General features: G+C 38.5%; 1 protein-coding gene across 1 annotated transcript in view; it reads left to right on the top strand.

The window, feature by feature from the left end:
- CLINT1 (clathrin interactor 1) overlaps positions 1-27,175 on the top strand; it is a 47,566-nt gene that overhangs the window by 12,328 nt on the left and 8,063 nt on the right. Inside the window, exons 2-8 of the mRNA XM_032124966.1 lie at positions 13,041-13,145; positions 13,820-13,916; positions 15,359-15,467; positions 16,326-16,490; positions 19,010-19,184; positions 24,019-24,262; positions 24,755-24,836. Coding sequence (XP_031980857.1) covers positions 13,041-13,145; positions 13,820-13,916; positions 15,359-15,467; positions 16,326-16,490; positions 19,010-19,184; positions 24,019-24,262; positions 24,755-24,836 — 977 coding nt within the window. The remainder of the gene's footprint in view (positions 1-13,040; positions 13,146-13,819; positions 13,917-15,358; positions 15,468-16,325; positions 16,491-19,009; positions 19,185-24,018; positions 24,263-24,754; positions 24,837-27,175) is intronic.

The following is a 27,175-nucleotide window of genomic DNA, read 5'->3' on the forward strand; positions in this document are numbered from 1 at the left end:
TGAGAGGAGAGGCTGATCAGCTTCTCTGTAGTGACATCAGTATTCATTTTCTGATTTTATTTTGATTATTTTCCAGAAATAAAAGATCTGAAATCTGTTGTTGAGGTGGTGCATTTTGGGTTTTTTTGCAGACAATAGCAACTGTAGAATTAATTCCTGTAAGCTTAGAAATAAGCTTTGTAAATGATAATGCGCTTCACTTTATAATAGCCAGGATAAAGGTAGTTGATCTCAAGTATTTCTCGCTCCTCCTGAATACTTCCTGCCTAGCAATTCCACTGTAAGACATTTGCATAAATAAAGGAAAACAACTGCTTATGAACCTGCAATTGGATTGCTTTGTATAAACTCTTGTTTCCTCTTCCTTTCTCCTGCTCAGAAGTGCAGTTCAGCTTCTGCCTCAGCTTTAGGACATTTTCCAGGGCACAAGGCCATATTAAAAGTGCAGTTGAAGGTTTTCTGGTTTAGTTGCTTTACCTGCTACTTGGACCATACTTTGTTGATGAGATACATGTCCCAGGCTTTCCTAGGTAATGTGATGATAATACTTCGCTACCACACAGATGGAATGGGGAGCTCTACAGAGTCACAGCTCCGTAGTTAAAGGCTGGAGGAAGATGCAAGCCCTTCACAGGCAGTCTGGGTGTTAGGGATGGAGAGCAGCTTGTGTTACAGAAGGTTGGGTGTGTTCAGTGTGTGTGATTTATGTGCAGTTGGCATGCTGTTGTTTGACCCTGGCTGCCTTGAGCCTGAAGGGTCAGGGAGGGGAGCTGGTGGGAATTGGAGTTCTAGAGGCAACAAGGGTAGCACGTCCAGAGTGGGACTCCAGACAGATCTGTTCATCTTACCTGTACTTTGCCCCTGAATCTGATCAGAGAAGAGCTTGTAACAGCTGTTTACTGTTGGCTTAGAGGAGCTACCTGTACTCAGGTTTATTCCTCAAAAATGATCACAGAAGGTGATTGATATTGCAAAGTATGGGGGTGCATGGGGTGTCATGGTGTCAAAGTGATGATACGGCAGCAGAGAATGATCAGTCTTTGTGTTAAAAGGTTCAGTGTTTGCATTGTTTAAACTTTAATCAGCCATCCCTGGTGGAACAGCAAGCATGTGTTTAGAGTAATGCTTAATTTGTAATAAATTTGGTATTAGGGCAATGTTTTAATAGTACTCAGCTTGCAATGAAGGGATAGCTGAAACTACAAAGGTCATTAAGCATGGCCCATTAATGTTGGGGTATGTGGTTTTTGGCAATATTAAACTCCATGTAACTGCATGTGCATTCTTCTGTCCTCACCAAAGACACTGTCAACTGAAAAATAATTGAAATAGTTCTTTGAGTAGGAAAAGTTTGGATTATTTAGAATTAAATCAGTATGATTACTTGCACTGAATAGATCTATCCTGTTCACAAGTGTACTGACTCCCAGGCAACGTTCCTGCTTTTCTAAGTAAAATTTCTTACCTGTAACTATTCAGCTAATACATTTCAAGCATGTATGGCATCGGAGGTTTCCTTGGCCAGTTGGTGCATTACTGTAAGCTTAGAACTGTTACAAGCTCTTCATGGTGACAGAAAGCTCTGGTATGAAGTTTTTTGGTGAGCACATTTCACATGAGTAGTGAGTGACCAGTTACAAATAGCACACAATTGAGGGAGCTTTAGAGGTGAGTGGGGCCTATCAAAGCACTGGTACCTTTTAGGGATCATCCTAAAGCACTAATCCCACCTCTTCTGAAATTCTGAAAACCTGAGGTATTAGGAGATACTTCTTAAATACAGAGGTCAATACAGAACATTTGGGAGAGTGTGAAGTGTCATACCTACTGTTAGTGTTATTTTTACTGTGAGGTTAGTTTTTTGGTTTCTTTTTGTTTTTCTCCCTATCTTCTGCCTCCATTCAAGGTCACACTCAAAATTTTTTGTGGTCAGAAATAGGAAGTCTGAGGTACACTAGTGGGTTGAAGTTGCACAGCTTCAAAGCTCACTGTTGCCTCATGCTGAGCGTAGCTACAACTTCCTTGTCCTCTGAAAATTTCTACCCCTTTTGTTTGTCGTTTTGAAAGAAGGATAAAACCTTATCCTTCTTGTAAATATTTCTCTCTCAGCATTAAACTACTGTGCCCTAATCCTGAAAACTCAGTGGCTGGGAGTACTTGCAAGTCTCTTTATCTATCAAAGATTTCTTTAAATACTTGAGCTGTGGACTTGAATGTGGTCTCTTAATTCTGTGTTCGTACAAGGAAGGAAGTAGCACTTGATACTTACTTGGAAGAGGATTTATGCCACCTTATGAACATCTGAAACCTGCTTTTTTCTTTTTTTTTTTATCTTCAGGGAAAGCTACTCTTGCAGTTACAGGAATGCTACGAAGTCCAAAGGAACACAGTTCATTGGAGGGTGTAAGCTATGGCGAGAAGTGCCTCTCTCTCCCCCAAAATAATGTATTTAAATTTTAGTTTCTTGTTGCAATTCTCTACCAGGTTGTATTGGGATTGACATTTTTGTGCTGGTATTTTATTTATATAGAAAGCATTCTACAGAAGTGTGGGTTTGATTAGATTTCACTTACACTTTGTCCTACTTGGTCAAACCTTTGTTTCCAGTAGGAGTTGTGTTACCTGACTGGACCACAAATAGGGAAAAATTAAAGATAAAGCACATGATGGAAAATTTGCAGCAGCTCTTACTGACTCCTGAAGGTTGAAGTGCAATCTGAATTCTATAACGAGATGTAGTTAAGTCTAAAGAAAAAAAAAGGCAAAAATTGTTGCAGCTTGTTTGTTACAGAAGAGAAAAGAACTGAAGTGTAAGAAGCAGAGTAGCAAAGTAAGTGTGAAGATTGAGCAATAGTAAATTGAGTCATGTGATTACAGCGTGCATCTGGAAGTCTCTTTAGTTCTGCAGTTACAAAAGATTACACAAATTTCGTATGTCCACTTCTTTTTTGACTATACAGCTGCTGTTGTGTGACCATAGCATGTTGAACTTTGAAAGAGATGGCATCCACAGAAATAGGAGCTGCAAAGCAGTGACTCCAATCTGATGTGCCAGATGGAAGCTTGCATGAGGCAAGGAGAATGAAAACCTGCACAGGACAGTAGCAGCATCATTTTTATGTCTGAACCAAAACCAGAGCTGCTATTTAGTGTGTAACTGTCCCACTAAAGTGTCAAGTGTGGCTTCAATGGCAGCTTTTTTCCACTTGTTTGTGAAATTGGTTTTCATGCTTAAGTTTAATCAGATGTGTCACAAGAATGCTTTAAGAGTAATTGTCCTCTAATTTCAACTAAAAATGTGACCTAGAAACTAATATTGAAAACCAGTGGAAATACTAATTCTTACTATGTAAGTTAAAAGGAAATATTTTGATTCGTTCTACTTGCTGGAGTGTAGCATTTACTTTCGTAAGTTACCTTTTAAAGAATGCTGTTTGAATTAAGTATAATAAAATGACAACACTATTAAGCCTTTAAAAATGGAACTGCAGAAATGTGCATTTGAAGGGAAGATAGTCTGCAATTGATGAAGTTTAGGGGATGGTAACTGAAGAATGTGAGGGTGGGTGTTTGGAATGAAAATTTCCCATAAAAAATGGGGAAATAGAGAAGTGGGTCTGGACTTTAAATGAAGATACACTTTGTATAGAGGTGGTACAAATCCACAATCAATAGTATCAACAGAATTCTTGATGAGTTTGAGAAGTTATTTACTACCACATATTAAGATACATAAAGCAGCCATGTATCTGTTGGTGAACCACAAGGGATTGTTTTACATAAGAGTATGAGAGTATTAACACTGACATACTGCAGGGAATCTGCAGTAGGAGAGGTGAAATCAGTCTTACATCAAGTGGGGGAGGAAGTGTTTGTTCCTTGCACAAATACGCTTTAAAACTGCCATATTCCCATGCTTCATGTTTGTAACATCTGCAAAAAATAATTCAGCTGTAGCAAGCGATTACAAAACCATTGAGGATATAGCATTCTGCAGCTGGGGGACTTCTGAGAAGGGGAAACTGAAAGGGAGGACTTCAGTAAGGTGCAGCATTGGTTTCTGTAAGTGAGAGATCTGAGTTCTCCAACAGGCTGCAGTTTAATTTTTAAAGTCACTGTTCTTTTTGACAGCGTTTATGGTGGATTTTGGGCTATTTTGTTTACTTGGTAGTCTTTTGTGATTAGAAGTTGTAAGGCACAGGAAATAGCTTTATAGTTCCTTCCTCCCACAAGTTGTAATTCATTTGTGGCCATCAGGATGTTTTTCTTGGCTTATCTCTTTCTGTTCAGTTTGCCTTGCACATCTGCCGCATAAATTATGAAACTGAACTTGAAAAGCTGAAAATGTATTTCAAATCCTACCATACGTAATGAAGATTGTATCATTGGTCAGAAGGAGTATGACTGCTCCTTGCATAGAAGATCTGGAATAATACCTGGCATTCATGGACTAAATTGACTGGTGTCATATTTGTAATGGTTCTGAGGAGTGGCTGAAAAATAAACAACTTCGAATGGTCAAGTATCACTAATGTTGTGCTGTTACCTCTCTGTAACCTGAGGTATTTCACCAGGCATTTTGGCAGATGGGTCCCCATCTGTTTCTTTGTTGAATGCGGACTGCTGGCTTCGTATTTGGTATCCATATGTTTTATCTGTAAGGCTCTAAATCTAAGCTGCATGTTTTATAACAAAAGTGACATTACTGACAGGAGCAAAATGAAAATGCATTAAGTTTGTTACATGTTTTTTAGTTAGTTTGTCTTCACCCAGCAAGAAGAAAGAGGCTGGCTGAGAGTAAATATATGAGTTCACTGAAGGGAAGAGCAGCACCATCTTTATTTGGAAGGCGATTAATGTCTTCTTCTCTGAATACTTGTTAATAGCATTAGGTGCATAGGTGCCTAATATCCATTGTATCGTTTGGGATAACAGGTGGATAAATAATGTCCTGTGTCTGTGAACCAGTCTGCACATTGAGCTGACAGAGTGTCATAGCGTAGAGAAATCTCATCCTGAAATGCATTTTTCTCTTTGACTTTGTATTAAGTCCTTTTGGTTTCTTGGAACACAGGTTTGACTAGTGATCATCCGAAATCCCTCAGAGCCTGAAGGAAGGGATGCTCACAGAAACAAGTGGAGTTAATAGATGCTGCCCCTGGTTCTGGAGTGCTGCTTGCTCTGTGTCCCAGCCTCTGGTGGTTTGGGAGGCAGCGCTGTGCGGATCTGGATCGATTCTTTTTTAGCTCAGCAATTCAAATGCTCTGTTGAAAGTATTTGATGCCCAGATGGATAAGTATTAAATGATTTTTTTAATTGGCAAAAGTGTTTCTGGAAACTAATTAACAGTTTAATAGATGCCAAGATTCCCACACCTGGGAGTGGGGGAAATAATGTATTCTGTACTCACGCAAGTTGTGTAGCTTTTTTATTTACAGTATGTTCTCAGTAGTTGAAACTAACTTCTGCACACAGTTTAAAAAAGGATCATTTAATATTAAAGCAACTTCTTTGCATTCTCAGAAAGCTTTCCCTCTATTTCCACCCCTCCTTTACAGGAACCTTTTAATCTAGATACTAAAAATGGTTCAGATGCATGACTCATAGGAGTTGAATGGTGAGGATGAGATGGTGTTCACTCTCATCTTTCACTGCTCTCTCTGAGGGCTTCATCTTAAATGCGTGTGTGTCTGTGGGTGGGGGTCTCCTAGATAACTGTATGTGAAAATATTGCCAGGGCCTGCCTTGTCTCTTCTCCAGATGTTGAGTGTTCACTTGGCTCATTATATATAGTGCATTCAGTCCTTCACTCTTCCAAAAAACAAATGCAGCTACAATCTCAAATGTCTAGAAGCAGCTCTACATTATACATTAGTCTCATTTTGCCTTAAGTTCTCAGCCCCTCTACTGATTTTTGGGAAATCTGAAAACAAATTGCTACTGTTGTGTTTGGATAATATTCCTAAAACATGCACCGTGGATCACGTGAGCAGTAGCTCGTGGGTCCCTATCTTGTCTTAGTCGGTGACTTCGGCTTCTCAGCTGAGGGGGAACAGCAGCTGAGCTGTTGGCAAAATCAGCTGCTTGAAGACAAAGGCGGCACTCGAACTGCAGGGGTAGGGAAGTGGCTCAGCCTCCAGGTGTGAGTTACTGCTGTCTTCGTTCAGAGCTGTACTTGGAGCTACCACCGTGCTGGTGACACCATCTCTGAGAGAAAGCACTCTAGTTATCACCTGTGTGCCTTTCCATAGAAGTAGTGGGGATGTTTAGATGGAGATAGGAAAGGTGAAAAAATGAACCATGTGCCTGTGTTCTTCGTTATTCAGTTCAAGCCAACTTTCCTTGTGCTGTACTTCAATGTTTTCTTAACTATTTTATGCCATTTATGATCCTTTCTGGTTGCATAATGCAATCCATTCAGTTTTAGATCCAAGAAGCACCAGCACAGAGCTGTGGGATTGTTTCTTTACTGGGGTTTGTCCATGTGGAATGCAAGCACTGTTAACTGTAATGGTCTCCTTTGCTATGTCACCAAGTGAGGTGATGAGATTTGATTCAGAGTCGGTAACATCTGTTCTGTCATGACCAAGTTTAAAGTGTGCTTTTCCTTTGTTCACTGTGAAAGTCACAGGAAACACAGAGAAAACTTTCTAAAAATAAGGAAACTACTAACAAAATTACTAAAAGAATGAGATTGAAGTATTAGTATGTGAGACTGCCTTTTGAAAGGATAATGTTAAACATTCAGAAGATAAAATCATGTTTTGTCTGTTTTGGCACATTAAATAACAAAAGGTTAAAGTATTTGCTTCTTGTAAGACTTTGGCACCACACTTCATAGTGCTGTGTAGTAACAGAGCTTCTCTTGTCCTCTGTTTATCCAGACCCTGCCTGCTCTACCAGACTAATTTCTTTATTTAAAAAAAAAAAATTCTTAAGTGTTGCTGTTTGTTTGAATAACATTAATGTTCGTACTGGATGTATGGTACATACATGTGAGTAAAGCTTAAATTTTTTTTCTTCTGTGCTTAGTCCTTAAGCAGGTATTTGCAGAATGGTGTTTCATTGGAAACTGTTAATGGTGGTAAAATGTACAAAGTTTCTCATGTCAGCTTTTAGTATTTTAGTGTTCCCAGTTGTAAAATTAAAAAAAAAAGGAAAACAGAAGGTGCATAATCCAGTGGTGTCCTTGGAGTAATAGTTAAAGGCATAATATTATGCACATAGGAGTCCCATGTATACATGATAATGTAATTGGTTTGAAATATACATTGAAAAAAATTTAACTGTGTAGCCAGGTTTCTTGTTCCTACGGCCGAGTCCCTCAGCACAGTGGGCGGCTTCCCAGAGGCTTGAGAAGTGTTTCTAATTAGGCTCACCCTGTCCAATCCAATACCTTTATCATCACTATAAAGAAATTGTTGTAATGTCCCCTCTCTGTGGCTTCTGGTTATTTTAGTTGTCATAAGATTAGACCTGGCATTTCACAAATCTTCTGTGGATCTGATGTCCAGAGTTGTGCTTGTGTCCTCGGTGACACCACCCACATCAATAGCAGCTCTAATCCTGATGGTGCTTTTAATGGAGTGCTCTGACTCTCGCCCCAGGGCATATTCAAGGCTTTTACATTTGTGCAGAAACACTGACAAAGATCTGTTAGGCTTTCTGATTCCTTAATATGTTTTCAAGTAAGTTGCATTCTGAATGGATGGATATTTATTATTCTTTTGTTACCTTTAGTGTAGAAATACCTTCTTTTCTCGTGGTACTTATTTTTTTCTAGGCAGGTTTGCTGTGCACATGTTATTGAAAGATTTCTGCATGTTTAAGAAACTGCTGGTATTTGAGCACTCATACAAAATGCTGAGTTTGTGATGTTTGAAGATCTGAAAATTTGAGGTGTAACACTATTCATTTCCTGATAAACGATTATCTTGGGAATAGTTCCTTCAAAAGAACATTGCTCCCAAAATCTGGCCATGAACTGCAAGCTTCCTTTGAGTTGTGATTTCATGCACTTTGAATGTATTGTCAGGGTGGTGAGGGAACAGAACACCACTGACCATGGAAAATATGTGGAAAATAGAGGAGATGGGGAGCATGAAGTGGAAATATCTGTGTGATGTTCTTTTTGCAAAACCATGGGCACTGAAGTATTTACTCTTCCTAGTGCTTTATGCTGCATCCAGGGTTCTCACCAAAGTGTTAAATCACATGAACAAAAATTGTTGCATCTTTTCTTTTAGCAGGTTTGCTGGCAGTGTATTTAAATGATTGCTATGAAATGTTGAGGGTTAATTTTAGAGTAGACGTTAGCTGAGAAAATACTCTTGTGTTTCTCTTGCTGACTTTATGCAGAGCCTTGTGTCCCCACATCCATGTTTCCAAAGAGTTTCTGGTTCAAGGTATATGGTGTAGAGAGAATTAGGCTGGGATTTTTTTTCAGTGTGGAACCAGCAGTGATTGATGTGGATAATTAGTTCAGGCACAACAAAACTGATTGTAATGTTACCAATTGGAAGCTATTACTACAAGCAGTACAGTTATAGTTGTGTATAAGTGATTGTAATCTCCTAACAGATAATTGAGCTGACTTCAGTTACAGCATATGAATCTGTGGAGAGCACCTCATGGTCCTAAACAATGAAAAATCTTCACTCTGAAACAAACATTTCAATTCAGGATGTAGTGTTTATTTAATTTTTTATTAGCATCTTGGGTGGAAGTACAGTGATTTTACTTAGCCAGCATAAAAGTGGTTTTAAAATAATTTCTTAGTCTGGAATAGAAAATAAATTCTTTATCAGTAATTGTTTTGTGGATATTTTAAGGGGGGGGGGAGGAAACCCCAACAGTGATGAAGCACTAATATGTTATGGGGAGCAGAATATACCTCATGGCCGTCAATATTGTCCTTCTGAGCATTACAGCTTGATCCATGTGGTGGTGTGTAAAATCAGAAGCCTGAGCAGAGTAGGCAGATACATCTATTGGAGTCTGTTGAAATCAAACACAGAAGTTTTCTGCAGATATATTTATCACTTACTAGTGGTAATGTGTATTTATGTCCACATTGTGGGTTATGTTCAGTATCTGCTGATAGGGAGCAGGAAGACGGGGCTGCTCTTAAAGTCTGCCTGTTTTTTGTGTCATCTGTGAAGTGTTCCTGCAGTCTGTAAGGTTTTATTTTCATGCAGGTCATCCACAAGCTGCCTTTCATTTCCCTGTTTCAAAGAATAGTGCTGAGGACAATCTCAGACCTGTAGGATTTTTATCCTCTTCATGCCTGAAAGTTCAAGTGCTTTCAGACTATTGCAGCTATAAAGGTTGAAGTGGCAGATACTTGGTGAATGTTTGGCTGCGCCTTCATAGGTTCTCTGAGCTGAGTTTTACATGGGGAGGTACAGAACTTCCTGTCCCCTCTTGCTGCCTGCTTGTTCTCCCTAATACCAGCTAAACAGCATTTGTACCTCAAATTATACAGCTGAGGTATGTGCTTCCTCTGCTCTTCCCTTCTCGCTTATTTCCTTGGGTTTTAGCACACTGTAGGTTATGACACTTTAATCTCAAAAGTAGCAATCTCAAAATGTAACTTAAAATTTGAAGCAGTTTACGATTGATTGAATTCTTTGAAAAATGCAGACAAAATTGTGGACAAAGTAGGATTTCAGGGATAAGTGGTACAACTATTAATTTTCAATGTATGTCAAATGCTAGTTTATAAAATGCATGTAAAACATTTCTTTACAGGGAAATGTCTTATTTTCTGATGCAGTTGGAGATGGTCAGGTATTTACAGCTGTTACCCACTGACTTTCATTAGCCATGTCCATTTATTCACATGGAGGGATTTAGTCTCAGATTTGAGCTACCTGTTCAGTGTTGCTCTAAATTGCAGATGTAGACATTTAAAGTTGCAAGAAAATTAAAAGCATGTTGCTGACTGTCGCAGTGTTGCTCGTTCCATAGAGATGTGACAGTGCCCTCTCTTGGCTTTTGAAAACAATTTTATTTTTTTAAAAAGAAAATTATACTGAAATAACTTTTTAGGGGTATAATAAAGAGTAAAAATCTGTTGTCATTAATCTCATTTAATAGACTTAAATGTAAGACACAGAAGAATGCAACAGTTTGTGGTGTTCATGTCAACCCCTTTATTGCTGTGCACTTATTTTGAGTGTAACTTTCCAAATGTACTTTCCTGCTTAATGTCTTTGTCCATGTCAAAAGTTTCTGTAAATGTTCTTGTCACGAGATTCCAGTGATGCAGGGTTTCTATGAACGATTTGGGGTGAATCCAGATGCAGTCTGGCAGATAGGAGGGGGTTTTAAGCACTGCTTGAGAAGTTCCTTTCTGTCAGCCCCGAGTGTTGCACGGCCGTTTGTTTGCAGAGCAGCCTGTCCATGCGATCCAGCACGATTCCCTGGAAGCTGCCCAGGATAAACTAATCAGAGAGCCCCCCCTGGTGTCGGAAAGTGTCCTCGGATATTAAATTTATATCAATCACAGGAAGTCTTGGCAATCAAGCTAGTCACTTTTTCCCTTCACATCTGGACATAAATTATTTTTTTCTGCAAAGGTCACAGGAATCATGGGTAGGGCACGGAATGAGGGCCATAGAAAACATGGGAAAGGAAGAATAAAACTGTATTTCCACCTTTTTAGAAATGGTTATTTTTAAGTGACCTGGAATGATGCCAAACTATACAACAGTGAAGGGGTTTTTTTCTCCTTGAAGTTTACATTTGTTGCTGAATTAAATGTGGCTCTAAGATGCTTTGGTTTGGAACGTTTCATTCCATTAGATCTCAGCTTGGCATTTATAAAAAAAGAGCTTTCTCTTAGTTGCTGAGAACAATAACTTTTCTGCAGGAGGGGTTTAGAAGTCGAGCATGTTTCTGTACTTAGAGGCTTAACTGCACCTTTTTTCTCTTGGCATTACTTAATTTCCCTTGTTTTCCTTCCGTTTCCCCCTTCCAGCCGTGCTGCTGCTTTAGCCACGTGCTCTGAGCTCTTACATAGCCAATGCTGCCATTTGTTTTTGTACACTAAGTTTGCATCTTTTCAAGCATTTTCCATTCTTAAATTCTTTGCTCTAAGAAATTAAGGAAATACTTCATTTTATGCTTCCCCCTCCCAAGTCTCCATCAAGTCTCTCAAACAAATGCTTAAGGAGGGGTTATAAAAACAAGCAGAACCTTTCCATTCAGTTCCCTGCCTTTCCTTGCTTCGGACAAGGGAACCAGTGTGCTGGAAGCTGCAGATTCTGAAGCCTGGAGCTTTGGGGTTGTGTTTTTTCCATGCATGTGGGAAATAAAGATGGGATTGGTTTACATTTGTATGTACAGTAAAGAAAATACCAGAAACAGAAGCTTGAGGTGCATTCAGCATAAATGAATTTGTAAAATCTTAATTGCTGTTGTTCTGAGCTACTGCTGTGTTCTTACATGCTTGCTGTAATATAGATAGGTTCTGTGAGCTTGCTGATTATTTATTCAGTCATGTAGCTTATGCTCTCTTTAGATACAAAGTTGAATAAAATCATACATCAGGATCTGACAGCAGGAATTCTCATGCTGAGAATCCAAGATTAGGTCCAGAAATTTTATTCTGTTTTAACAATTACCTTCTGTATCCCCTTTCAGACTTAAGGAGATCTCATTCTTGTTTCTGCTGTTTATAACTCCCAGTTCCAAGATCTTTGCTATCCTTATGCCAAATAAAATTGAGCAGGAGTTGCTTGAATGCTGCTTTGTGCAAATTCCTGCATGGACAGAGGGATAACTGTTGGAATGACTATTGAGTATCTTGATACTTTTTTTGTTGTTGTTCTTTTAGATCTTTCAGGTTCAGAAGAGGTTTTTAAGCAGCAAATGCTTTCTCCACATTGCATTATAAATCATTAGATCTTTCCTACAGTTTAATTAATTTGTCTTTGTGGGTTGGTTTGTATTGAAAATACTCAGAGGGGTTTTTCTTAGCTTCTGAATCAGTTGTGTGATGTACTTTTAAGTAAACTTTCAAACTTCTGACATGATAGGTGTAAATGTGTTGTTTCAGTCCACTGCAGCTATGAAGGGAAAGCAGAGACCACCAGGTCTCCTTTCACTGCTGATTTCACTGCTGTTGTGAGTTCTGGTGCTCCAGAAGCTGAGAGTTATTTTCAGAATTTCTATGAGTGAGGTTTTAGGGCTGCTCGCTCGCCTTAGAAGATGAGGGAAATGATTCTGTTATCAAACACATCTGGATGCTTTTAGGGGCATAAAGAGGTTGCTGGGCTCACATTTTGCTAGTTTGAAGGATTAATTAAAAAAGAAATCACATATTTATTATTTTAATGTTAACAGCATGGAAAAAATTTTTCCAAATAAGGTTTTTCTGTGACTTCTCAGAGACAGCCTGAGCTCCTTGCAGCATTTGCATTGCTGTAATTGTAACTGAGTGCTCTGCAGCTTCTCTTTTACTGTTTTCCCTTAATTAATTAAGTGCAAGCTAGGAAACAGACTTTCTAGTGAATCTCATCTCACTTACTCTAGTCTACCATGTGATTTTTTTTATTTGTTAGTTTTTCACTAGCACCTGTTTGGTACTGATATTCTTGAATTTCTCTTGTAGCATCACTCAAAAAAAAAATTGCTTCTGATTGAGTTATAAAACCTCTTGCAAATAACTTTACTATTACAAACCTGTAAGCAAACCATACGTAGCTGCAGAAGCTATCAGCTTTGACTCTGGTGGTTTGGTTTGGATTTTAATTTGACCCAAAGCCATTTTTACTGGACTGAATTCAGCTGTAATGTAATCCCCAGTTTCTCATCTGTGTTCTTGAAGACTAATAGAATAGTAAAACCTTCTTAAAGATAACTTAAATGTGGTGTATAGTGTCCTCAGGGTAACTTGTGCACTAAAGCTGTTTTCTTTCCCACTCTGTAGAGGTATCTCATTAAGTGAGATACGCACTAGTGTCATTATTAAGTTTTCATGTGTTTCTCAGTTTTGATGCTAATCTTCATGTGTGTGAATTTTTTTTCCTTTGCAGCACCAATGTGGTTATGAATTATTCAGAAATAGAGTCTAAGGTTCGAGAAGCAACCAACGATGATCCATGGGGACCTTCAGGGCAACTCATGGGAGAGATTGCCAAGTAAGTGATAATTTGACTCAGTGATGAAGAAAAGAAAGGTACATTTTATATAAGAATGTGAAATTTCATGCTAAATCAACTCTGTGGTATTCAGACTGGTAATGTCAAAAAGTTGCTGTAACTAACGTCTTAAGTTTTTTAATGCATAATCATAGAATGTATTGAAAACTGTCAAACAAAACATGAAGCCCGGGTATTTTTTAATTCTTGATTTTTCATTTATGTATCCTCAGAATTCTTGCAATATAGCTGACTTTTTTTTAATATTTATTTTCAAAGCGCTTTCTTGTAACTTTTCCAAAAACAGCAAAACATGCCAAATTCTTCCTTGAGCTTTTTTTTTTGTGTTAAAATCAGTTTGGAAGTTGCATGTTTGATTAGTGGCAGCAGTTGTTAGGGTATTATTATTCATATTCAACGTTATTTTCGTTACAAATTAGTGAATGTTCTTTTACTGCCTCAGATTTTTAGAATTACTCTTTTCCTTTGTAGTCCTGGGATGTAAATGACTGATCTAGGAGTTAAAACAGGGACAGCTTTTTCCCTTTAATGTCATCCGATGTTCCTGGGCTTGGATCACTCCTGCCATCTACTGCCAGCCCCGAGTCTGAACAAGCTCTTGTGGCCAACCCCGGAAAACAACATTTCTGTGCCGCTTTTGTTCCGTTCTTTAGGGCTACGTTTATGTACGAGCAGTTTCCGGAACTCATGAATATGCTGTGGACTCGGATGCTGAAAGACAACAAAAAGAACTGGAGGAGAGTTTATAAGGTGTGTAAGGATCAAGGTTTGGTGCTTGTGCAGTGTCCTGGTGGAGTTCTTGTTTAGATAATCCTACAGCACTGTCTTCACTAGCAACTTAGAATTTCTTCCCTGTGTTTTTTAATTCTGCTGGTGAAGTCAAAGTTCAAGTGCTGTATATGAAGAAACCCACAGAATTTCTGGTTTCAGAAGCGTGTTTAAGATGCTACTTAATGAACACAACAGAGCAATTACATTTTGCTGCTATTCAGGTATTAGAGTAGCACTCACAGTTCAAATCTACCCAAAGCAGTTGTTACAGAGCTCCATGAGAAGGAGATGTTAAGTTACGGTGCTATCAGGAAAACATTTTTGAAGGAATTCAGAAATACCTGAAATAAAATGCAAACTAATCTTAATTTTCTGCCAATTTGTAATGCTTTAAAAATTGTAGTTTAACTTTGAGTGGGCCAAATTTCCTTGCAAATCTTACATGACAGTTTTATGTCCTAATTGTGTTTTGGACAAGATCAGAGTCATTTGCGTTTTTCTTGTCTTTGGTACAGAAACTTTTTGCTTGAGATTGTGTTGTGCTGCACTTAAAGTGGTGTTCAATGTTCACTGAATTATGCAAATATAACCTCCTTTTTTAGAATTGATGTGTTAGACTAGGTTATATTTTGTTTTTCTTGATGCCAGGATTGTAGCAAGACACAATTAATTCTAAAGCATAGTTTGTGCTTTTCACAGGTGCTTGATGTTTTGTAGTCATAGTAATTGTTTTCCCTGAAGTACAATAGAAATTAATATTTAATGCTATCACACATAGCTACTTAATGTTATAAAGACTTCTTGGAATTGTTTATCAGGTTTGGATTGGTTGAAATAAAATGATAGTTTTAGCTGATAAAGGCACTACTTCAGAGAAAGTGCGTTTTTTTTTTTTTCTAGGTATAAATCCTCAACATAAGGAACTGAAATTAAAGTATTATTTAAACTTCATTTGTTTTGTCACTTGTCTAAAATTGTCCTGAAATGCAGTTTCGTATATCCATTGAATCCTGCAGAAGGCTTCTTAAATTCCTGTAGGAGTTACCTTTCAGTGAAAGCCACTGGAAAATTGTGAACAAAAGAGGCGAAAGAAAATGCTTCATTTCACAGGTTAACTTTTTCTCTTAAATTGCTACTGCTTTATCTTAAAACAAGCAGTAGCTGATAAAGGTAACTACTTGTGATTTAGTAGTAACAAGTTAAAGTTTTAAAAATGCAGTTTTGATAGTCGGAAGAGCAAAAAAGCCATGTGAGGAAAATATGGTTTTTTCCATGGGAGCCATATAATAAGCATTTATTTAAAAAGGAAAAGTCTTATTATTTACTAATTTGGGGAGGGGGGGTAGGTTTGGAGTTTTTACAAAAAAAAAAAAGGTAGAGCTTTTGTTCATGCAATCATAAGGTGCTTTGTATTTTTATAGTCTTTGCTGCTCCTAGCTTACCTCATAAGGAATGGATCAGAGCGTGTTGTTACAAGTGCCAGAGAACACATTTATGATTTGCGATCCCTGGAAAATTACCACTTTGTAGGTGAGCAATAGAAAAATCTTATAAGCAAATTAAAACAGTAGTTGGAGTTGTCAGTCACCTGAACCAGCTTAGAAGCTTCCCCAGTCTAATTAAAATGTGACTGTTGCCAGTTGTGTGAAGAGTGCAGAATCCAAGACGTGGGGCCCTAGAGTATTAATTAGTGAAGACAAGAACTTGCAGAAAAGACTGGCTAATAACAACAGAACCAACACAACATGAGTGTTGGGGTTTATATTAAAATATGCACTAGAGACTGGTCCCCTGTGGTGTCCGTAAAGGAATAGCTTTAATCATATGGGAAGAAAAGGTTAGAGCTCCAAAACACACACATCTGTTTGAAGCTGGGGTTTTTTCCTCCCACCAAATAATATTTACAGTGCAAAGGCAGCAAGGCCAGTGTGTGTTTTGAATGTGAAAAAGGCTGGAATGAAGCACATTTAGCTTATAGTACTTCCCAACCGAAAGCAATTTTTCAAAAAATCAGTTTTGCCATGAGACTGAGTTCTTGCAATGAAACTTGCAAAAACTGTGCTAAAAATACTGAGGGAGGGTCATGTTTTGAGGGGTTAAAATTGTTCAAGTGGAGAATATGAGTTCTGTCTCAGCCTTTGTTAATCTCTCCTATATTTAAGTACACCATTCAGTGCAAACTCATTTATCTAAATTTTGTGTTAAAGTAATTGGTCCCTTTTAAACAAATTCAGTGGACCTCAGTAGTCATGAAATCTTTTGACTGCTGTGTTTATAGTTCAAATTTTTTTATCCGTTTGATGTTCAGTATTGCTGCCTCTTACTTAGTATTTTGCTTTTTTCCTCCCATCTTCCATCCATCATTTCTATCCTGCATTACCTGCACAGATGAGAATGGCAAAGACCAGGGGATAAACATCCGCCAGAAGGTAAAAGAGATGGTTGAGTTTGCTCAAGACGATGATCGGCTTCGGGAAGAGAGGAAGAAAGCAAAGAAGAACAAAGACAAATACATTGGGGTGTCCTCGGACAGTGTCGGAGGGTTCAGATACAGTGAGTACTGGGCTTCCTTGGGCAAGGATTGACAATCCACTTTTGCTTTCCCAAATAATACTGTTTGGACCCTTGAAGGGTATCTGTAGATTTTCGGTGTGTCTCCTGGGGTCTGTCAGATCTGACTTTGTATTTAGGCACCAAGTACTCTGCTTTCTCCTTGCTCCCAGTCCCTGCCATAGTGTCCAGCAGGGATCTGAGCTTGCACTGGCTTTTCCATCTGCTGTATCCCAGCATGCCATCCATAATACAGCTGCCAGTCTGAGTAATCCTTGGGTGCTTTTAGTAAGCAATGAGTACCAAAGTCCCAGTGGCACAAGGCTCTGGTTTGCTAGAATTGGTGAGTTCTTTGAGAGCAGGGTTTGCTGTAAGAGCTCAGTAGCTGTGCAGGGCTTAAACTTCACCTGTTTGTGTCTGATGCTGTCTGGTTTTTTTACTCTTCTTCTCTGTGAGCCTTCAACTTAGATCTGTTCCCTCCTGTTTTTGACAGGTTGTTTCTCCATTCTCCCTTTTTCTCATATGTAGAGCAGTTGAAAACTTCCAAGGCTGGATATTTCTTGGCTTTTTTATGTTTCTTTAGGCTTGGAATAGCTATCTGCTTGGAATTCTGCTGATTTTCTTTTTAGGAAATACTTATGAGTCACTGTATTTATACTTTGAGTAACGTCCCTCTGTTCTTTCACTGAGCTTATCTTTTGACTTCTCTGTGCAGAGTCGTGATCTATCCTTGTAGTCTAGGTAGAAGCCTTTCTCTATGTGCTCTTTAGGTATCATTCAGGTTTTTTAATTTAAAGGATTAGTTTTTGTCTTGTATTTAATTTTTGTGCTAAAGGGTTTTGAATTATTCCTTCATTTGTTGAGTAAAGTTAAAAAAAACCCTCTTTCTAGCAGCACTAAACAAACCCTTTCCCAGGTGAGATTTCTAATAAAAAAGATTCTAGCTATTGAAATACAAAACACTTGTATTCAGATTTTTTCTTAATTTGTTTTGTCCTGAAAATACTGAGCTCTTAGTTGGTGTCTATTTTAATTTTAAAATTGCACAGGAAAACCCCTCTAAAGGAACCTGCATTAAAATGCTTGAGAGCCTGACATAAACTGAAATAAGGCCATTTTATTCTCCTGCAAAATTTAACAGCAGTACATTTCTGAGCAGTGTCTCCTTGTCCAATGATAAAGATCTCACTGAGCATCTCATGGATTTGTAGCAGGTTCTCTGCTGGAAAAGTTTTATGGATCTAAACAAATATCATTGGAGACTTGCACCTATGTCTTTGCTTAAAAAATACACCCTATATGATCTGATGTTATCAGACAGGTATCATTCAAATTTTGCACCTTGTAGTGCTGGAATCCATCATTTTCTTTTTTTATTAAAATGGCTTAATTGAATACACCTTGGACATTACATGAGCTGCAATATCATTTGTATGTAACTTGAAGAAGTGATATTTCACTGTTCTTCCTTTCTGCTACTCAATTTTTCTCAGCCTAAGTAAAAAAAAAATTCACTAGTGTTTCACATTTTTAAAAGATGTACAAAAAATGGCTTCTTTCATGTGTGTGATAACCCAGAATATAAAATGTTTGCCTAAAAATGTTGCCTAGAAACTGAGCTGGTTTGGTTTCTTTATATACCTATATTCTGAACAGAAGATCTGATATAAGATCACAATACTAAAGTGTGCTGTGCTTCTGATAGTCAAGTCTTTGTTAAATTATTGGGTTTTTTCATTTGAATTAAACTCAAGTTGGCTGTGTGTGTATAAATAAACAAGACTTTAGTGTTTTAGACTTCCTTGATGGGATTGTACAACAAATGTGTATTTCAGGTAAAACTGGCAGCTGTTTATAATCTAAGATACCAGTATGGAGGTCTGGAATACTAAACCAGAAGAAAAAGGTTTTGATTTCTTGATAATAGTGTTCAGTAAAGATGTTCAGGGTATTCATTGGACCCTGAAAAGATGAGTTGCTTTACCACCTTTTCTTTTTTCGTCTTTTAAAAAAAGTTTTTTTAATTGCTAAGGAAAATGAAAAATTATTATGCACATTCTTTCAATATTTTGGCACTGTGTTTTTGTGTATTAATGTCAGTACATAAAACCCCCAGTGATTCACCTGTGATCACATGGCTCAGCCAGGAATGGGCTATTGTGCACTGTGGGGCTGTTCCAGAAGTGCCATGTCCCCTTCCTGATCAGCTGCTTCTGCAGCCAGGGCTGGCTGTGCCTCTGGTGCTTCTCCAGCAGAGTCCAACAGCATCCTGATGTGCTGGGCATTGAGATTGTGTCATTGTCATAAACAAAAGTCTTTGAATCTTCATTGCTGCCACTTAATGATGGGCATTCCATACTGTGTTTGCTGTAATAGTGTTGATTCAGCACTGAGGGAGCTTTCAGTTTGCTTTGTAAACTTGTACAGCTTGTGCATGTAGGGCGGGGGGGCTTGAGAGGGATTCTGGACAGACCACAGGCTTTTTTTTGGGTATCTAATAGTTCTTATCTTTGTCTTACCAGGTGAAAGATATGATCCTGAGCCCAAGTCCAAATGGGATGAAGAATGGGATAAAAAGTCAGCATTCCCATTCAGTGATAAGTTAGGGGAGCTCAGTGACAAGATCGGCAGCACGATCGATGACACCATCAGCAAGTTCCGAAGGAAAGATCGAGAGGACTCTCCAGAAAGGTGCAGGTACTGGAGTTGTTTTAACCCAAATTTATCTGTGAAATTGCTCTAGAAAGCAGTTGGGCATTGCTGGATGTGAGTTACAATGCTCTGCCATTCTTTGTGTCTGTAGGGAGTCATGTTTGAGTTCAGTACCTGCTTCCTGGGCTTCTGCAGGTCTCCCTGGCCTTGGACAGCAGTGTGGCTCTGGCAGTAGTTAACAGCTCTTGGCTGCCTTCCGTTACTGCCCCAGCTGCTGGCAAAGCAGGGAATTTGGCCGAAATTTCCTAAGCTTTTCCTTGCCTCAGCAATTCAGTGGTCATGTGCCAGTGTACTGGAGGCTGCCACTTAATGCTACACACATTCTGAATGCTGGAGTGCCAAGGAAGAAAATTGAAGTTGCTTAGACCTGCCTTGATACAGTGCTGCTTGTCTGAGCTGATCTCAGGAAGAACAACCTGCAGGTGATTTCTTTTAAAACAAAAAAGTCAATTTCAGTTGAGGCTTTTCAAGAAAATTCTTGTATTTTACATCTGGTCATTAAATTGTGTCAGTAAGGGAGAAAATCTACCCTGCTTTGGCTACAGAGAGAACTTTACATCTGTCACACTTCAACAGGTGCGTTGAATTTAATTGTCTGGAGATCAAGTTAGTACTTAACAGAATCTGAAATTGCTGTAGAGAAAGTGCTCAAGTATATTGAAATGATTCCCTTTTGGGAAACAACTTAAAATTCAAATTTGCACTGAGATTTGATTAATGTTTGTTACAAGAATATCTTTAGATAGTCACACATGTGTATGAATATAAAAATACACATGCACACATCTGTGTGTTGTAAAGCAATTTTGTACTGAACCAAAAAATGATAATAATGGTAGCATTTCTGGGGGAAAGCCCATGTGGTCTTCTTGCTGGGGCATTAATAAATCATAAAACTGGTATTCTTTGCACACATCAGGGTTCCCTCTTAGAACTTAATATCAATGGACTACAAAGAGAAGGATCAGAAGAAAAGTAAACAATTTCACATATAACAATGGTACATTTCTCTGGGCTCTTCTGTACTTACCTTTCAAAAGCAACTTGTCCCATGATGTCTGCAGAGCTCACCAGCCACGTTTCACATAGGGGGATGTACAGTAAACATTTTTTTTTTAATTTTACTCCTTTTTTTTATTTCTGAATGGCTCCTATCTTGTACTGGATAAAGTCTTGTATTTTTCAGTGGTGTAGACAGTCCTTTCTGAAGTCTCATCTTTATCAGAAGCAGCTTATTTTCATGATTTCTCCACTGTACATCTCTACCCCAAGTTACACTGCTCTTTTTCTCCGGCTAATATTACATTTTTCATTTTTGCTTTGCTCTTGTAACCCTTGTCTCTTCTGTTTGACTTTCCTCCTATTTTTTTTTTTTTTTTGTGTATGTCGGGTGGGGTATTTGTCTCAACATTTATAAAATTGATGAACTTGGGTCTCGAAGTAAGAGGAGGAATTTTTAGGACATAACATGAGCAAAGCCAGTCTGGTGGTTGCAGGGTGTTCTGCTGTAAGAAGGAATCCAGGCTGCAGCATTTCAGCTTCTCTAGCATTGCTTCAAATCCCAACCTGGAATTTCCTTTTCTCTTTTCTTGGCATGGGGATCAGATACCATGGAAGGGATTATATCCAAGGGTTTGAATGAAGGGGTTTCTTTCTACAGAAGCCATCAGAGGATCTAAGGAGATTGAACTGAAGGTCGTAGAATGTCTGTATTTATCCTTAAAGATACTGTAAATACATGCCTTAGTGCATGCTCTATTAGCAAAACACAGTATTTAAATATTAAAACTGAAGGTGGCATGAAATTTTAATTATCATATAACTTAGGCTCAAAATAACATTCTTTTGTAAATGCCTCATGAAATCTCTGCATTTGTGTTTTCACACTTCAGCAATTTTTTTCTAGAAACAAGTGCCAAAAATATACTGGCTTATTTGTAGCCTGCTGCTGTATAATAACAATTAAGTTGCCATTTCACTTGGAAAAGTGACTAAATGGTGATGCTCACTCAGCTGGCAAACATGCTGTTATGTTCTATTGTTTCTACCTTAATAACTTTATAAACCATTATTACTTGAGTACTGTAAAGCCAATAAAGGCCTTGAAGCACAAAGAATAAATGTGTCTTACACATCTCACCTGTGGCCAATGAAATGTGGCCAAACTTGTGGATTTCTGACTTTACTTGCAAAGCCAGTAGTTTGCATAAATGGAAAAAAATTCTTGAAGTAACTAAGAACTTTACCAGAGATCTAAGTGATACAAAATGCTGAGTGTACAGTAGATTTCAGTGCAACTGCTTTACACAGTGAGCTCTGGAGAAGCAAAGTCTGCTGCTTTTTTTTTTTTAATTTAGGTGAAAAATTTTAGCAGTGTTGTGGGGAAAATGAATTCTTTTTTCCAGTAATATATCCCTGTGAAACTAGTGAAGACCACAGGCAATACCCCAAGGGGTGGGAAAGCCTCTGGTTTTCTTTCTTAGTGCTTGCTAGTTCTTAGGTGAATAAACCATTTGCTGCCCTGAGTCCAGCACTGCACACTGAAATTCTGCTTTCTGAATTACCTGCAGACACACAGAGGTGGTTCTGATACACTGCATTTTTTTCCTAAGAATTCTTAAAACTGTTAATCTTTGTTTCTCCAGTAATCAGAAAGCCTGATGCAGGTAACAGAATAGAGAGGAAGCAAAACTTCCAGTACTCCTTTAAAAGGAGGCACCAGCCATGTTTAAAGCCAACTTGTATCTAAAGAATGACTTTTATAGTGGGATGTAATTCAGATATACTTAGTCTCAGTAAATTATTTTTGTTTTCTTAAAGGTTGTTAAAAAAAGTCTTACTACAAAAAACTTAAGGCAAAGGAAAAGAACATGTGTCCATACTTTGATTTCTCAAAGTTGTACTCGTATACTTTCTTTGCAGAAGTTTTTTAATAGTGCATTGCTATAATTTTTTTGGAGTTCTCTGCAATTCTCAGATAAAGCACTGCAATTTTACTGAGCACAGTAAACATACTTAAAGTGAACAATAATCTGTAAATTTTTTTTTTCTTAATGTGACCATTAAAGAAAAATAAAAAGTGGATCTCCTGAGAGAGTTTGGAAGCAGTACAGGTTGTCATAGAAAATTGAGTCTTTAATATTTATTCTCCTTTCTGGCACATATGTTTGATTTCTTTCCTCAGAGCTTGTAGTCATTTATATTACTGCATATCACCAAAGACTGACTTTTTTCATTCTTGCATTAGTGAGGTTGATCTATGGCAGTTATGTATCAATCCCTCCATTGATCAGACTTTGCTTGTCAGCTGTTTCCTCGGCCACAGAACATTCTTGGACTCTGTAGTGTGGACAAGAAATGTACTGCAGGTATTATATACCATACATTAAGAGACTGAGCCTTAGCTGTGTTGTCCTGGTCTTGGATGCTTTCAGCAGCATCCTTCAGCCTCCTCCAAGGCTTTTGGGATGGATGCACCGATGATAATGTGTGGTTCCCTCTGCTCTGGGGGCCCCTGTTAAAATCCTGATGTCACAAATGAAGTGTGGTTGTAGTGCCCTCTGGGGTGTTAGTGCACCCAGGTGGGGCAGCAGGGCTGTGCTCACATGGCAGGCTTGAAGTGCTTTGGAAAATAAAGTTAAATGATGCCATTTGATCTCCCTTATCTGTGAAAGACTGGCTCAAGCCAATGCCAGGAGCTGCTGGTTGGCCAGCAGCTGTGAAATTTATCTTTTTAACAGTAAAAGAATTGCAAAAGCGAGTGAGCATTTACTGAGCCATCCCCAGTGGTGAGCAGGTAACATGCACAGAGGAAATGACACCTGCAACGTGTTCCCAAAAAGCCCACCATTGTTTGCAGAGAACAAAGGCTCCCCCCCAGAGTATATTGCAGTTACTGTCACATTCCCTCTGACAAAGGGACAGCCTTTCTTAAATTTTTCAGTTTTAGTATTCTAATGCATTATTAAAATATAAAACCCCTTCCACTTGCAACTCTGTTGCTAAGGGAATTACAATTTCAAAATACATCCCAATGTATTTAAGCTTTCTCTACAGCAATTCTCACTGTTATGTACAAATCCTGGTGGTAACAGGCAACATGATGGGGGGGGAGGCCAGTTACTTTCTTTGTGAAAGACTTAAAATACAAAAGTAGAAAATGTAACAAATGAATCAAATAGTATGCAGCAACATCTGAAAAGTTTTTGCCTAAAAGGGTGACATTTTTATTCTTTTACATTTTGAGAACAACTGTGTGCGCTTTGATAATGGTAACACTGCATTGCATAGTTCTGTAAGCATTCCTTTCCCACAAACATCTTAAAGAATATGAAAGCCTGTTTTTCTGGAAAAGGAAATGAGCTGAAACACAAATGGAGTTGTTCAACCCAAAAGACAGTACAGAATTTGGTTCATTGCTTTCTGTCTCTTGGTGTAAGTACTGAACACACCTGCCAACTTAACTTTCTGTTGCTGAAGTGTTACATAATGTGTGGGGGAGTTCCTGTCAGAAGGTAATTCAATGTACTGGATTTAAACACTGATTTCCTATTATCCTCTGTCGTGGACTTGCAGTTCGTGTTTAACAGAATAACCTGCTTTCCTCCACTGCTTCTGTACAACAGGTGCAATGCTGTGTGATGTGTTATGTAAGGGTGAAACGGTTCCTCTCTCAAATGTAGGAAAAGCAGCATTTTTATTATGAACTGCTGCTACAAGAAACTGCAGTGAGCAAAACTCTTGTGGCTTAAGCCAAACGTCCATTCAAGGAACTGAGAAGTCCATCACAAATGTTGTGCTATCACTTTTGTTTTTCTAGTGACAGTGATGACGAAAAATCAAGAAGAGGCAAATCTCCCAAAGCTGAATTTAAAGATGAAGAGGAGACTGTGACAACAAAACACATTCATATTGCACAAGCTACAGAAATTACCACCATCAGACAGAAACGCTCAGCAAATCCTTCAAAAACCATTGACTTGGGAGCAGCAGCTCATTACACAGGAGATAAAGCAAGCCCAGAACAGAACTCTGCTGCTCATCCTGCACAGCCTACGACAAAGGTGAGACAGCAGGAAAGCACAACATTTTGGAAGCTGTTTTCTTCTATCCTCTAAGACAATTTCTGCTTTAGGGTAGAATTTTTGTTATGCAGCCTTGAAAGGAGCTGTTTTATCAAAAATGTTTAGTTGGACTTATCACAGTCTGTGGAACAGTATAATTGTAATTAATTGTGATTGCTTTAAGGTGTAGAATTTTTTAAATATAGTCTCTTCAGGACAGCAAAGAGAATTTTGGCCTGAAGTGTTAAAGATTCTATGAAGCTGCACATTTACTGAAAACTTACCAAATTCTTCAGTTGTAAAAAACAAAAAAAGCCTTTAGCTTTTCAGTACTTGATTTTACATTTAGCCATATGATTGTTGGCTTTAAAGACAAATCTGTTATCTCTTCAAAGCAAAGGCAAACAAAATCCTTCAAAATCCCAGAAAACTTCTTAATGTCATTTGATTAATGACATCGTGAGTTGATATCTGGTGTAATTTCTTCTCCAGGCTGCCGTCCCCTCTGGCAGCAAGTCCTCTAATGACCTGGTGGACCTGTTGTTTGATGGAGCCAGCCAGCCAGCTTCCACAGGTAGGTTTGGGGTCTGTTTCAGTTCTGAGGAGAGCCTTGTTTGTTGCCAGAATAAAAATAAAGTAGATAAATTGAGAAAGGTATACTTGAAAAAAATGTAGAACTGCCTAGAAAGAACATTTTATAGCAAGGTACTGTGTGTGCTATTGCATGGAACTAATAAACGTTATGAGCACAAAGATGGACTGCCAGATCAGTCTGTCAGAAACTGTGTATGTAATGCAGTTATTTATAATTAACTCTGAAAGCAAGTGCAACCATTCATATTCAAGCATTTCTCATTGTGCAATTCAAAGGCTGGGCGGGTGGAGATGGATAATCTTCATCTGAGGTATATGGCAAACTTGGTTTTTTGTCTTATTTTCTCTTGGCACTTGGTTGACCCAAACCCTAGGACCAAAAAGAAATTGCTATCTAAAAGTGAAATTACTCATTTTAAAACACATCCTTCACTCTCCATAAATGTGTAGCTAATCTATTAATCTTCACATGGACTTACCCTTATGCTCTCAAAATGCAGTATATTTTTAGGTGTTAAATTTCAGTGCATTGTTATGGGCTTGGTAGAGGAGTTCTAAGGATTGGTGCTTTGCTTTTCAAAACATAAGACTTGAAATTTAGATTTGTTTTTGTGCTTACAGGTCCCTGGTATCAATGGGTTTGTGGTGGCATGGAATAGAAAAAGAACTTCTGTGCACTTGTGGTCTGATGGCACAGTTGGGAGGGAGTGAGCTGTAATCTGAGACCACTTTGAGTAGCAAATAAAACAGCATTTCACAGAGAGAAACCTTTCAGAGACCTTCCCATTGCAAATGAGGAATGTCCCATGCTGGACAGGATCCTGCTGGCACTGCAGAGCAGGGTGTGTGCCTCACTGAGCCGAGGGTCTGCTGGGCCCTTGCTTTAAAGACAAGGCAAAATGACAGAGGCTGCACCAAGAAATGGCAGTTCTGAGTGGCTGGAGGCCACGTGTGTGGCTGCAGGCAGGCGTCTGTAAGGACTGTCCTTACTCACCCCGTTATAACTGGAGTTACACCACTCCTGGGGGTGTTGTAGGGTCACACCAGGGATTTGATTGTCATGTGTGAGCAAAACCAGTACTGCGACCCCTCTGTGTGACGCCTTCCTTTCATCACTGCCCTGCTTCTGTGTTTAATACACTATAAAATATATCAGAACTCTACTGCAGGGGAGGGAGACTGTTGTGGTAATTTAGTATCAGACATCTGTCTTAGTATTTTCTTTTATTATTTTGAGTGGATCTTTAAAACTTTGCTCACTTTTATTTTTGGGAAAGTAGACAGTCTTTCATGTCTGTTATGAAATGTGTTAATTCCTAGAGATTGAGAACTATGAGTCATTTCATGTGTCTGTTTTTATGCACAAATATGCATAAATTAAGGAACAACTTAATTTCGTTCAATTTCTTACTTTATTAACTTCACATAACAGAGCTGTTCATTGTATATTGGAGTTACTACAGTTCCATGAAAGTTTAAGATCCTGGATCAGAACCACTATCCCAAGTCAATACTGATTTTTTTTTTTCCATCTAATTCTTATGGCAGAAGAGATTGGAGTATTTTTTATTTATATACAATGTGTATGTTTTTATTTTTATAAAAATAAGATCTCATTGAGAATAGATTGTTTCCACTTCAAAGTGAACCTGCCCGTATTTCAAACAGAACTATGGCAGCTGCTGTATTACAGTGTACTTAAATCTTTCATCAGTTTGGCTCTTTGCTGTAGTCAGCCTTTTTTCTTTTCGTTTTTTAATCTTTTCTTCTCCTTTTTCCAAAGCAGCATTTAGAAATGGTGCTGAGAAGAGGCACATTACCAGCTGGTCCTGCTAAATAACCTTTGCTGACCTGAGCAGGCAGATGGAAAGGGTTCATTTGTAGTGACAGATCTCGCATGGGAATCTTTGAGGCTTGCTCATGTTGAGAAGATTAGCTCTGTCCTTCACGTGCAGGTCACTTGTTATGACCACTGCTCCTTGCAGCACAGGGTGTGGGAACATTCCCAGTGTCAGGCAAGGCAGAGGGAAAGGGTCAAATGCAGCCTTTGATGTGTCCTGTGAAGGAACTGGCAGGGAAGTGATGTGAATTCAGGGACCTCGGGGTTTGCTTATCTGTGTATTTTCAGGTGCAGAGATGTGAAAGGGTTGATTGGGCTCAGTGTTACTCTTTACTGGAGCAACACAGTTTGTATGTGAAGGGGTGCTTGGTTGCCATAAAGGGGAAGATGTAAAATCCCTGGTTAGACCTGCTGTGGGAGTATTTTTTGGTGTTGCTGGAGCTGAGGTTCCTTAACCTTTCTTTAGAGAGTTACTGCAT

This window comes from Corvus moneduloides, chromosome 15 (genome assembly GCF_009650955.1).
Source record: "Corvus moneduloides isolate bCorMon1 chromosome 15, bCorMon1.pri, whole genome shotgun sequence".
Classification (NCBI taxonomy): Eukaryota; Metazoa; Chordata; class Aves; order Passeriformes; family Corvidae; genus Corvus; species Corvus moneduloides.